At 44.2% G+C, this 14,710-nt stretch overlaps 1 protein-coding gene across 1 annotated transcript in view; it reads left to right on the top strand.

Moving 5' to 3' along the window:
* Positions 1 to 14,710, top strand: part of Pde6b (phosphodiesterase 6B) — a 39,999-nt gene that overhangs the window by 11,586 nt on the left and 13,703 nt on the right. The window contains exons 2-3 of the mRNA XM_008822774.1: positions 4,817 to 4,969; positions 5,395 to 5,484. Coding sequence (XP_008820996.1) covers positions 4,817 to 4,969; positions 5,395 to 5,484 — 243 coding nt within the window. The remainder of the gene's footprint in view (positions 1 to 4,816; positions 4,970 to 5,394; positions 5,485 to 14,710) is intronic.

Below are 14,710 nucleotides of genomic sequence, written 5' to 3' on the forward strand. Positions count from 1 at the left end.
ATTTTAAAGAAAAAGCAACAGCTGCTTGGTGACAAAGTTCCTTGATCTTAGAGACCAGAGACAGGAGCTAACATCTGTTCCATTGGTATGGGTTCCTGAGCTGGGCAGATGTTCTGCTGAGAGTATTTTATTTGAATTCACCATTCTTGGAGAATGGTAAAGCTAAGTCTTGTTACAGAAATTTGTGCATATAGAGCAAAGTATAGAAAGGATGGGGTGGATGCAGGATAGGAGATCTCTCTGCAGCCTTTGAAAAGTCCCTAGAAACATGCTTATCTCAAGCAGTCAGGAGCCCTCACCCTCTGGTCCCGGCTCTAAATTTCCAGGTAAGACAATGATTTATCCTAGCACCAATGACATCACAGCAAACAAAAAGATGAATGAGTGGCAGGGTGGGTGGGTATGTGAGTGTGAGTAGGGGGTGAGCAGTGAGTGGGTAGGTGAGTGAGGGCATGTGAATGAGCACATGACTGTGAGGGTGTGGGGTGGGCAAGTAGGTATATGAATAGATGAGTCAGTGAGTGTGGGTATCACAGGGCTACACTGGTACCTGCCTGACCAGGGAGAAGCCACCACCCACATTATGGCCAGAACAGCAGCCCAGAAAGCTCTGGAAGGCTCAAGGAATGATGAAGCTGAGCTATGGCACAACCACAGCCTCAGAGCAGGAATCGGACCCAGACTTGGGATTTCCAGGGGCCTCTGCACCTTATCCTCACTCAAAAAGTTGAGAACCTCTGGTTCTGTGCACAGAGTCTCACCCCTCTCCTTCCTTGGCATCCTCCTAAATGTCACAAAAGTACCCTCCGGCCTGGCTCAGAACATCACAGATCCCTGCTTCCCTGTAGCAGCTTCTCACTGGGGGACTTCATTTAGTCATGGAGTTAGACCAGAACTCAATCCCAAGTGTAGACTGTGATGAGACTGAAATGTAACTAGACGTGATAGGGTCACTCCTTGTTTGCTCAAATTCAACAAGATGAACAGTAAAGGTGGGGCTAGCAGTGTGTCTCAGTGATGGATGTCTGACATATTAAAGGTCTTGGGTTCTGTTCCCAGCACTACAAGAGTACAAAGAGGTTTATTGCTCATGACAAGTAAAGAAAGCGTGGGGATGGCTGCTGAAGTGTCTCTGGATTAGGAGCTCTGTGAGGGGTGGTATGTATCTTTCTACTGGAAAGACTCACTGCCTGCAGAGCCAGCATATCCCTGAACAAATGCGGCACAATATCATGCCTCCTCATACATTGCATGTAGAGTAAACAGGAATGGCTCTGGGGTGGAGAATATAGCATTATAATGAGACAATAATGAGCAAAGTTTGCTCTAGATCACCAAGAAGGGCTTGCAGCCTTGACTGGTTTAATCTTGTTCTCTGTGGCTTCCTCTGGAGGACTTCATTTGAGACTGACTGGAAGAGTGTAGCAGTCGTTTAAAGGGACAGCAGTTTTTCACACACACAGATGCTTCACCCTTGTAAATTCCTCCCAGCTACCAAAGGAAGCAGAGCCTAGGTCATGGCTTCATGGAATCCAGGGATGATTGATCAAGGGAGGGGTACAGATGGTTAGGAGCCAACAGAATAGCCTAGATCTAGGCCCAGACATCAGACATGGAGTAAGAACTTGGAGAGGGGTGCATTGGCCCAGAGAGATCCCAGAAGCCCAGGCCAGATCACTCTATTTGTGGCACATATGCATCTACAACCTGTCAGTGAAGGGTCCAACTCAGGGTCTCCAGGAGCCTGAGTACCTGTCACCTTTGCCAACTTTTGAAGCTATTCAATACTCTGAGCAGGAGGTTACATGGAGCACAGAAGCTCTGGGTGGAGAGTGAATGGATAGGAAGGCAGGCAGAAGCCTCCGGAAGCACTGGAGGTGAGGAGACAGAACCGCAGTAGGCAAAGGAGGAAGGCTGGATGCTTCAAGGCTATATGTCCATCTTCAATGTGCAATACACATTTACATCACATACTGCAGAAAGGATTAGCAATTGGAGGTCAAGCCAAAAGTCTGAGGGAACACGACCCGCATGAGGAACTTGGGGCTGACATCACAGGATGTGCAGGGCAGGGTGAAGTTGAGGGAACTTTGTAGTTATTTGAAAGTCCACCCAGAGCTATGGCAACCCTGACTGACTGGATCACATACAGGAATGGTAAGGCAATAGAAATCAAGGAAAGGAGGAAAGTGATATGCTTGAGGAGTGACATGCTTGTGAAGGGGAGTTGTCTCAGGGGAGTTATCTCTATACTCTCACTCATGGGTTCACAAAGACAGGGAAGCTCAAAGGGGCAAATGTCAGCCAGACTTGGCATAGTTATTCCCAATGACTTATTCAAAACCAGCTTCTCAGATGGACACAGATATAGCCAGACCTGCCATCATGGCCAAGTCTAGATTCTGACCACCAACCCTGGACTCCAAGTTACCTTCACCTTGTTCCTACGGGTCTGGTGTTGTGAGGATCATAAAAATAAAATGCTCATGAAGACACCAAGATGTGGTCATAAGCCATGGGGAGCGTTGGATACAGGAGACCCAGGGACAGGTGAGGTTATACATATGCAAACAGAGCTTCTGTTTCAACATAAACACAGTGGTTGTGCAAAGTGGGACCAAGACCAGGCACCTGACAAGGAGACGGGAAATCCAGCCAGAAAAGCAGGAAGCCCAGGAAGGGACATACCATAGAAAACAGGGCATGGAAGGTGAAAAGGGCTTCAGAGTATTTTAAAACCAGGACCCTAAGCATATTTAATTCCCAGCAGGGAAGGAAATGTAGAGAAAGAAAGTGGTTAATGGGGTGAGGCCAGGCCGAGAGAAGACAGCAGAGGTCCCAAGTTATTCTGTGGTGTTCTTTGCAAAATGAAATTTAGTAGGTGTGTAGACAAAGACAGATGACAGAGTGAGGTCTCAGATGTAGGGAATAGGTAGTAGAAATAAAGCTGGTAGGAGAAGCAAGACTAGACAGCCACCAAGTATGGCCTGTGTGTCTTGTGCAGTCTCTGAGAGTCACCTCTATAGATCTGTGTGCCTCATCTAAGGATCAGGTTTGTAGACATGTGTGCACCATTTGAGCTTCAAGTGTATAGAACTGCATGCATCATCTGAAAGTCAAGTGTAAGGATATGTGTACATTTTCTGAGGGTCCAGTGCTTCAAGACCACTCCTCCAGTAACAGCCTGCGGATCAGGCCTGGTGTCCAACCCTAATGGTTAGCCAAGAGATAGGCATAGCCAAACTACCATGTGTACAGTGGCCACATTAACAAGCTATAAGGAGATCCCCAGGCTATGCTCAGCGATGAGGGTGCCTGGCAAATTTCTCCCTTGGGAGTGGTCATGATTTTATTTCCACACAGCTGAAGCCTTGTCCTTATGACTTAGTCAGAGAAGGTTAACATCCTGTGGCAAGATGTTAATACCAATCCCAGTGACATCACCTCTGCCAGGACATGTTGTTCATCCTCCTCCTCTACCACCACTCACAGTTTTGGCACCACATGGCTACAGGAGGCAGCTGCATCTCCAAGAATCAGGAAGGAGGAAAGGGGAAGAATTGATTCCAGCCACCTCTCTCTAGAAGGATAGCCCAAGCTCCAGGCCCCTGGCTGGCTTCTTCTAACCTTATTTATCCAAAATTGTGACCTGGTCAACGTGCTACCATGGGAGAGAGAACACCACCAGGGAGATTCTCAAGTCACTCATGGGGCTGAGCTATGAAGAATTATGACAAATCACAAGGGCTAAAGGCTACAAGGTCCTGAGCATACCTAAAAGAATCCCTGTACTTGTCAATAGTGGGACAATACATGTCAAGAGCTTTGGCAGAAGTTCCTCATTACCATGCTATGACCAAGGAGGCAAGATTGAACAGGGATGGGAGGGACATAGGACCATACCAGCTTTCTTGGGAAGTTAATGCCATAGCCATTCATATCAGTCATTGTGCCAGGGCACTTTGGCCTCATGTAAATAATGAGGGTATGAAATGCTTCTTCTAATCATGTGGCTATTAAACAAATAATAAAAATAAATAAATAATGAAGGTAGAACCAAAAAGAGAGTAAGGCAGAGTCATGTCTTTCAGGTGCTGCACAGCTTTAATTCAATGCCCTGATGGCCAGCTTAAATGACCTATTCCTTTCAGAGATGGAACTAAGACCAGAGGCAGGATTCTTTTTACTTCTTGGGGGAGTAGATGTGAGAGCCCTTCCTGAGCCCAGAGATAGGTAAAGCTCACCATGTCATAAAGAGACTATCATGGTGGGCAGTGGATCATGGAGCACAGCTCAAGGATGAAGGGGCTAGTAGACAAACACCAGGATGTAGGAAACCATCAACTCCAGTTCCCCAGCTTCACTTGTCTTAATGAGTGTCCCACTAACAATCCACCAACTGGAACAAAGTTCATCCTTCATTCAGCCATTGTTATCTCTCCAGAAAAAGCAAGACGCCAGCTTGAAGGAAGCTGGAGGTAGAAGGAGACAGTCACATGGACTAGGAGGTCTGAAGGTGGGCAGTGGGGCAGACTCAGGCATCCAAGAGGCCAACTTTGCCCCAAAGTGGGCAGGAGCTGAGGACCCTGTCAGGACAGGGTAGGAGGAATCATTGGGAAACTTCTTAGGAATCAGAGGTCAAGTGAGCCAGGTAGAGCCCCAAGGGATAAACTAAACTCTCTTTGCCCAGAAACTATGTCCTGAGATCAGAGGTGGGGCAACCTGGCCTTACAGTGCTGGTCTGAGCAATGGCCTCCAAGAGCCCAGGAGAGCCAAGCTGCAAACCACAGCAATAATTTTCCTTCTCTTACCACAGTGTCCCTACTTCAGCTCATTTGCTGATGAGCACACCAACTATGTGACAAAGAACATCCTATCCACACCAATCATGAATGGCAAAGATGTCGTGGCTGTGATCATGGCAGTAAATAAGCTCGATGGCCCATGCTTCACCAGTGAAGATCAAGACGTGAGTGTCCAGAAGATGTTAGATAGCCACGTCTTTACATGTGTCTGCCCTGTGTATAGGCCATCCCCCAGAACGCCTGTGTTCATCCACATGCCACTGTCTCCCTCTGCTCATCCAGGTAAGTTATGTCCCTTTGGAAATCCCAATCTGTGAGTCATGTCTCCCTGTCCATCTGGGTGTGTACTCATTCTGATCATCTGTGTGTATATGAACCATGTCACTCTGAACATTTATGTAAGCCATGGTCCTGTCCCACAGACCTGAGCTTGTATGTGCACGTTCACACACATGTGAGCTAAGCATAGCTTCCCAGTATGTTTGCATACATATGACATTTCTGCCAGAGGCAGTGGGGTAAGTCTTCCTTCTGTACATATGCCCTGGAACATCTGGGTTTCTGACTTCTGCTGTTATTATTGTTTCAGGTTTTCACAAAGTACCTGAATTTTGCCACATTAAACTTGAAGATCTATCATCTGAGCTACCTCCACAACTGTGAGACACGCAGAGGCCAGGTATGTCCTCCATGCCCTGGCTGATTCTGCCTCAGCCTTCCAGCTCTTCTGAGCTGTTCTGTCCTCACGAACAGTCAAGACACTGGGATTTCCAAACAAAACATGACTCTAGCCAAGCAGATCCAGGTGTTCCTGTCCATGTCTTTGCCAGTCCAAGACTGGGTCATGGACTGCTCTAAGGTAAGGGTCCTGATTTCTATTGTAGTGTTCAGCTGTTGAACAGAAAACAGAAGGCCCTCTGCTCATCACTACAACACAGTCTAATGGCTAAAGGTGCCTGTACAACTGCAGGGAGGAAGAGCTCAGACACTGCTTCAAACCTTCTTTGGAGGAACTGGAATGAATTATAAATAACTAAGCACAGAATTTCCTTATCAGTTTGGGCCTGGGTGAGAGTCTGAAATCTGTTTTCTTTGCACGTGATAGAGACTTGAGTATCCAACAGGGTCAGTGTGCTGTGGGTGGCAGAAACACAAGTCAATGTGCCATGGTGTGCAATACAAGAGCTCAGGGGAGGCCTCCAGGAAAGTGGTCCTATCACTTGAGTCCCAGCCTATGGGACCCCTCAAGAAAGTCCAAGCAAACTGGATGTATCCCAGCAAAGTCAGGAAGATCACAAGTTTGAGGCCAGCCTGGGATACATAGCAAGTCCTCATCTGAAAGAGAGAGAAAAAGGGAAAGAGAAAGAAAGACAGAGACAGAAAGAGAGAGAGGAAGAAGGAAGGAGGCGAGGAGGGAGAGAAGGAGGAAGTATGGACAGAATAATCTTGAATGGGTGGGAGGAGGGTCATTCTGGGCCTTATACAAGGAAAACCGTACTGTTTCATAATTTTTTTCTAACAGTTTGGATTAAGTTAAGCCAAGCTTGCACAGTTCTCACCAAAAGGTAGTTTTCCCATATTGACATTTTTCATATGATGTCATGAAGTTACCATGATTAATAAGCCAACACTGATTGATACATTGCTATCAACTACAGATCACACTTTATTCAGATTTCCTTAGTTTTTGCCCTTTACCCTTTTGTCCCAGGATCCCATCCCAAATTCCACAGGATACTCAGTTGTCATGGAGATGGGCCCCACTTGACTAAGAAAGTTTGTCAGATTTGTCAGTTTCCCATGACCTTAACAGCTAGAGGAATCTTGCTGGGCACGTCATGGTGTTAGAAGTGTTCTGATGCCATTCTCATGATTAGATTTGGGCCAATGGACTTTGGAGGCTAAAGAGCCTTTCCATCATATCACAGTAGGGTGCTACCATCATAGAGTCTATGGAAATCCAAAAAACTATCCACACCACCACACATCTTTGACTTTCTCCACTGTAAAGTCACCTGCACTTCTATCTGTGCTCTCTCACAGAAGCTATTACTTGTGTCCTGTTTAGGAGTGGGAGGCACAGCCCTTCTTCAGACTGGTGCATCAACAAAATTTGTTTTCCTCTCCATTTGTTAATTTGCTTAATACTTTACTTATGTCTGGACTTAGGGATATTTATATCATACTTTAGATTGCAATCCAATATTATTCTACTTGTTGCATTCTACAAATTTTTAGCTCTGGCCCTTCATCTGGTTCCGGTGCCTTTTGACATGCCTTATCACTGTAGGGTTCTGAGTCTCATCTAGTGTGCCTCCTGCCTCGGTCATAGAACCCATCATTTCTCAAGAAGCCCTGATCCCTTTGTTATAAAGTGCTGTTAGAAGCTAAGATCTGCGTGCTGAGTATGCACTTTGATGCTCCAAGCCTCCCTCAGCTGACAGAGGAAGATTATGTGTGTCTTGACCTATATGTGCACACACAATCAATAGGTATGCCTATGTGAAGTTAGACATGAATTCTGATAGATATTTCCAGCCCTGACCCATTGTCATAGGGACCACTTTCTCTTCTTCCTAGTGTGTATCCCCTCTCATCTACTTACTAATTGTGAAAATTTGTATCAGAGATGCTAATCTTCACTCCCATGAAAACAACAGAGAAGTCCCCTTTGCCTTCAGTCTTACAAACAAGTCAGCACCTTCTCCCTAGAACCAAGGCACATTGTGTAGTTAGATTCTCTTGGGCTACATTTTTTTTTCTCAAATCCCCTAGTCCACAAATGATTTATGTGTGTGTGCCCATTAAGCTTGCTCTTTTTTAAAATTTTTATTTATTATTTTATGTGTGTATTGCCTGCATGTAGGTAAGTGCACCCATGTCGTGCAATGCCCATGGAGGACAAAAGAGGCTGTCAGATCCCCTGGAACTGGAGTTACGGACAGTTCTTAGCTGCCATGTGGGTGCTGGGATTCAAGTGCAAATAACATTTGTGCTTTTTGTCAATGTATAACTTAATCACTGTAAATATTTCCCTGTTCTTTTCCTCAGTTGCTGATTTTTAAATTTTTTTCTATTCCATATTAAAAAATAAATAAAAAAACACTGTGAAAATTCAACATTACTGAGAATAGATCATCCACACAGTACAGATGCCAGATGTGATGTTGAGCATTAATAGTATATCCTTTTATGATAGCTTTCTTTTTTTAATATTTTATTTAGTTTTATTATTTTTTAATATTTATTTAATTTTATTTATGTGTATGCATGTATTGCCTGCATGTAGGTAGGTGCACTCATGTTGTGCAATGCTCAGAGAGGACACAAGAGGCTATTGGATCCCCTGGAACTGGAGTTATGACAGTTGTTAGCTGCCATGTGGGTGCTGGGATTCAAACTCAGGTCTTCTGCAAGAACAGCCAGTGTTCTTAACCACGGAGCCATCTCTCCAGCCCAAGCTTGCTCTTTTACTACACAATTCTGCAACTCTTGGGGCTAGAAAGATGATTCATCACTTAAGAGCATTGGGTGCTCTTACAGAGGATCCAGGTTCAGTTCCCCACACCCACATGGAAGCTAACAACTGTCAGTAACTCCAGGTCCAAAGAATCTGTCGCCATCTTCTGGCCTCCACAGGCACTGCATACACATGGTGTGCTTACACACATGTAGACAAAACATTCACACACCTTAAAAAAAATTCTACAAGTCTTGTCAAATGCATAGTGAGATATCTATATAGATATATAGATATAGATAGATATACCTTTGCAGTATCATAAAGAACTTTATACCCTTAAAAACTCCTATGCTCCACCTGTCCAGTTTCTACCCCCAAGGAACCCTGGAGACATTGAACATTTCCTCTGTGGCACTGCCCTTTCCAGAACACCACATGGAATCATGCAACATAAAGCCTTTGAAGACTAGCTTCTTTCACTGAGCCATATGCCTCTGAGGCATCTCTGTGGCTTCTGTGTCTTGATCACTTGTTCCTTACATGTGAATGTCCAGCTCCAGTTTTCAGTCATTTGTGGAAAGACTACAGTTTCTCCACAAATTACCTTTGCTCTTTTGTCAAATATTAGCTGAATACATTTGTACAGGTCTATTTTTGGACTCTATTCTTTTTCATCAGTCACTGTAGCTCTACAGAAAATCCTAAGATTGGAAATATCAGTCTCCCAATATTATTTTTCTTTTGCAGGATTGTGCTGGCTATTCTGGACATTTTGTCCTTCCATATATACTTTATAATCAAGTTTCCAAGAATCAAAAAATAACTTGCTGGTGTAACTTGGATTTTATTAAATCTACACACCTAGTTGGGAATAAATTACCATCTTAAAAATGATGAGTCTTCTTGGGATGGGGATGAAGTTCATTTGGTAAAATTGCTTGCCTACCATGCACAAAACCCTGGGTTTGATTCCCTGCACCACATAAAGCCTGATGCTGTGGCACATATTTTTAATCCCAGCACTTGGGAAGTAGAGGCAGGAGGATCAAGAGTTCAAGGTCATCCTTGGCTACACAGTGAGTTCAAGGCCAGTCTGGGCTACATGAGACTGTCTCAAAAAATGATCTACAGGCACTGAATATCTCTCCATTCATTTTGATATTTTCTTTCTTTCATCAGAAATTTCTAGGGGCTGGGAGATATCTCAGTCTGTAAAATGCTTGCTATATAAGCATGACTTGAGTTTGAGCCTCAGGACCCAGGTAAAAACCCAGGTGTGATAGCTCGCATTTGTAACCCTAGTTCTAGGAAAGTGGAGATGGGTAGATCTCTTGGGGTTCCCTGAGCAGCTGACACCTAAGATTGACCTCCACACACATGCACACTCACCTGTACATGCACCTGCACATATATACACACATGCAAAAGACTGAAGTTTCTACACACACACACACACACACACACACACACACACACACACACACACACACACACACACACACACACACACCATTAGATTTATGCTTAAGTGTTTCATTTGGGGTGATAATGTAAATGGTATTGTGTTCTGATAATTTCATAGTCCAATTATTTATTGATAGTATGAAGGAGAGAAAGTAATTATGCTATGTTAGCCTTGTGTTCTGTGACCTTGCTAAAAACCATTTATTAGTGGCAGGTTTTTCTTACCGATTCCCTGGTATTTCGTAAAGATAATCAAATCACCTGCAAACAAAGATAGCTTTATTTCTTCCTTCCAAATCTATACACATTGTATTTTCTTTCTGATCTTAGTCCACTAACTAAGATTTCAAGTGAAATGTTGATTATTAGTGAGTAGAGAAGACATTCCTTCCTCATTCCCAATCTTTGAGAAAGGGTGTCAGTTTCTTGTCATTAAGAATGACATCACAGGTCGGGTATGATGGTACATACCCTTGAGGGAGAGGCAGGTGAATCACTGTGAGATTGAGCCCAGCCTGGGATAGTCTACCTAATGAGTTCCAGAACAGCTGGGGTTACATAGTGAGACCCTGTCTCAAAAATTTTTTTAAATAAAAAAAACATATTTTTTATAAACCAAGAATGATGTCACCTGTTGGGGTTTCATAGGCTTTTCTCTTTTTAAGACAAGTTCTCACTATGCTGCTATGGCGTGGAACTCACTGTGTAGACCATGCCAGCCTTGGGTCAAAGGAGTGTACCCCTACACCCAGCCTTTTGATATTTTTTCTAGTTAAGGAAATTTCCAGAATTTCTCATTGCTAAGATGCTGTATTTTGAATGAATATTGGATTTTATCAAATAATTTTTCTACATCAATTCATAAGACTATGTGTTTGTGGGACTGGAGAGATGGCTCAGGAATACTAGCTGTTCCGCAGAAGACCGGGGTTCGAATCCCAGCACCCACATGGCAGCTAACAACTGTCCAAAACTCCAGTCCAGGGGATCCGACAGCCTCTTCTGTCCTCCGAGGGCACTGCATGACATGGATGCACTTATCTACATGCAGGCAATATACACATACATATAAAATAAAAATAATAAATAATTTTTTAAAAAAAGATCATGTGTTTGTTTTCTTTTAGCCTGTTAATGTGCTAGGCTACATTTATTTGTTTGAGGTTTTAGTTGTTATGTTTACTTTTGACCTGTAGTCTCACTGCACCCTGCTGTCTAGTCTTGAACTGTTAGGCTTCAGTGATCCTCTCACATCAGCCTTCTGAGTTGCTGAGACGACAGATGTATACTACCATGCATGCCTGTTTCATATCAATTGAATTTTAAATGCTGAACCAGTCATACATGATCTTGGTCACTGGGTATAATTATTTGGTAAGCAATATGATAACGGTATGCAATGTAACAACAATTACAATATTATACTAATTTTGCCAATATTCTCTCTCTTTTTTTTTTGAGACAGTGACTTGCTATGTAGCCCAAGCAGGCTTCAAAATCATAACAGTCCCCCTGTCTCAGCCTTCCCCCAACTGCTGGAACTGTAGGTATGTTACCACCATGCCTAGTAGTTTTGTCCATGTTCTCTTAGGAGAACATGCCTCTCTTTGCATCTATGTTCATGAGCTATTCAGGATGCAGTTTTTCTTCCTTGTGGTGTCTTTTAAAGTTTCATTTAATTTTAATTATATGTATGTGTGGATATATGTACATGTGGATATATGTATCTGTCTGTAGGTGCCCAAAGAGCTGGTGTTATGGGTAGTTATGAGCCTCCTGATATGGATACTGGGAATGGAACCTGAGTCCTCTGCAAGTGCTGTATGTGCTCTTAACCTCTGAGCCATCTCTCCAGCCCCAGCATTGTAATGGCTTTATTTGGCTTTGTTATCTGAGTAGTGCTGGCCTCAGAGACCATGTTAAACAATGGTCCCATTCTGAGATGTAGAAGAAAATCAAACAACAGAAAATGTTTCTGTAACCCCAGATGTGCAGAGGGTTTTACCCACCCAAGCAAGCAATCACTTCTACAGTAGACGTCAGTAAGGTATCTTCTGATTCATCTCAACTCTGACACTATCTGCTTGAGATTGTCAGATCCCATAGGAGATAGACAACAATCCCAAAGCTTGCCTCACTTCTGATATAAATTCCAAGCTCTAGTCTGTTTTACCTGGGCTTCTGACTGACTAGCTATAAGGCAAGTGTATTTGTCCATTTTTGCTGCTATTAAAAAATACCTGAGCCTGGAAACCTGACAAAAAAAGAGATTTTGCCCAATTATAAAGGTTCTAGGGTGTGGTGCCAGCTTCTGCTTAGTTCTCATGAAGGCCTCCTAGCAGATGGCCTCACCTCAAGATAACCATGTCATTGGGATGAGGGCTCAACTCAGGGATTTGGGAGAAAACAGTTAATCAGTATCATTTATTCTGCTGTCAGTTTTTGTTTGTTTCTGGTTGTTTTGTGGGTTTGAGTGGGTGATTTTGGCTTTTGCAGTGCTAGGGTAGAACCAAGGACCTCCCACATGCTTCCTACCACTGAGCTGCTCCCCTCAAGTCTCTCCTATTGGCTTTGGGATTCTCTAAAACTATTTCTCAGTCTAAGCTTTGCTGCTACTTGGCTGTGATTTCGTATTAAAATGAAATCTGCAATTGTGATGTATGCAACAACCTTCTAACTAAATCTTTATGTCTTCACACTGTGACCTTCCTAAGTATTTCTTGACCTTTATCTTCCCCTTGGATGAGGCAGAAAGAGGGTGGCAGCTGGCTAACAACTCTTCCTGAGAATGATTGGCAAGGTCATCACCAGAATACATGGTATATTCAAGATGGCTCCTTTCTCCCTCTGCCTGAACCAACCAGGAGAGTTTTTCTCCACTTTTTACCTTGAGGACATGCTCAGTTTCTGGAAGTAAAACTCACAAAAATGTAGACCCCTAACACTGAGACAGGACCTCTGCCTACCCTCAGCCTCCAGCACCTGAGTACACAGTCTGCTCTCACCCACTACTGTCTATGGTATACCTGCTCTAATCTCACTGGCTCGCCTCATCTCCCTCTCAGATTGGTAGGGTCCCTGTTACCTCAATTTCTTGATGGATCTAAGTCACTAGTTTTCAGTCTGCATCCTTATAATTTTGCAGGTGATTGCAAATATTCCTGATACTTTCCTGGAGGTTTGCATTCCCCTGTAAGATAATTGTGAAGAACATACCAGGATTCAAGTTCTTATAGGCACTACAATCTCTGCTCCGCAAGGCTCCCTGGTCCCTGTAGAGAAGCATAGGTGGTAACATGGCAAACAGAGCTCACAAAGAGTTCATTGTTTGGACCCAGAAATACCAAAGGGTGATTGTCATCATTCAGCCAAGCTGCATTTCTCCCAACCAAAAATGCAGTCTGAGGCCAGGCAGCCCTATAGTCCAATAATCTTCAGGTCCAGTCACACCCTTTGCCTTGGGTGAGACCGTCCTACCTCTCTTCCTTAGGGTTATTATCTCAGAGACCTTACCTGCCTGCCTTCCATCTCTTTTCTTCTAAGAGTGGAGCAAGGACCCTAGCCTACTACTCAAAGTCAAGTCTACCATGTACATCTGAGGGCCTTTCTGGGTTTACCTTACTTCACAGTGCTCCTTCCTGTGAGGCCCTGAATCTCTAAGAAGCCAGACTTTAGAAAGAAAGCATTCAAGATTTCATTCTCTACCTGGGATGCCACACCTCCCTCCCTGCTGCCCAACCTTGCAGCTCCTTTAGGTAGCTTCCACACAGTTCAGTGTCCCTGTCAGTCGACCTCTAACTCAACAGTCAGAGCCACACTTAAAATTTAGACATAATTGATGGTAGTTTGGGGGGCTCCTCTGCAACCTCACCTCTAGCATCTTGTACCCAGGTCCATTTGCCAGGAGCACTGTTCCCTGATGTCCCACGTTAGAAAGTGCCATGGGTGGGGTTTGGCCTATTCTGTTATGTGGTTCTCCCAGCCCTAAACAAGGCAAAAAATTAATTCCAGCACTAAGGAAATGCAAGCACTAGATGATTGTCCCCAAGCTCCTAGGGCTGCAGGATGTTCAAGGTGCCTCAGTAGGAGTTCTAACAGGGACATTCTTTGCCTTCATGTTTGCCAACCCTGAAAAAACTATCCTGAGGCTCAGGCTCTGGCCAGCATTTGCAGAAATCTGCCTCATAGCTCTTTCTGTTTGTTTGTTTTTGATTGTTTGTTTTGTGGTGCTGGAGATAGAACCTAGAGCCTTATGCCCTACCTTAGGCTCTACCATGGAGTCACATCCCCAGCCTTCATAATGCTTTCTGAAAAGAAACCTCTATAAGGAATACAGACTGGATCTGAGGGGCCCATGGCCTAGCCCAAGACACTTTGTCTTTCTCATCCCTATGTGGTAGGAGTGCTGGCCACTAAGCAGTAAAGCAGTCTCGCATTCTCTTTCTCAATGTTCCCCAAACTCTGGAAGCTCTGGGCATCACTCAGATACCTTTCTGAAAAGCAACTCAGCCACCCTGCTCAGAGCCAACAGAAGAGAAGAAAATCATAGGGTTGGCCCCAAATGTTGGTGTTCTCTTGTGACCTGCCATTCAGCTCTTAGATTCAATGGAGCAATTCCTTCTGGGCACTCAAGGCTGGATAAGGGCCCCTGGGTGCAGATCTATGGCTTCCAGCAGTCGTCTGAGTGAGGTAGGAGATAGGGAAGTGTGCTGGCTAATCCTAAAGGCATGAGGGGAGGACTTTCCCACACAGGAGATGGGAAAGGCCAGGGGCTTCTCTTTTAGGGTCCCACACTTCCAGGTTGAGAAAAAAGAGACTGTTTAGAAGTCAGGTAGCAATGAGGAGGGGCTGAGCACCCAAGGGGACCAATCTGGAGCACCCACCATGATGTCCTCAGACCCAGAATGGGAAGAAAAGGGCTCTAGTTTCCATGCCCTTCCCCAGTATACATACCATGAGCAGAGACCAGAGTAACCTG

This window comes from Nannospalax galili, unplaced genomic scaffold, assembly GCF_000622305.1.
Source record: "Nannospalax galili isolate Female #2095 unplaced genomic scaffold, S.galili_v1.0 scaffold1630, whole genome shotgun sequence".
NCBI lineage: Eukaryota > Metazoa > Chordata > Mammalia > Rodentia > Spalacidae > Nannospalax > Nannospalax galili.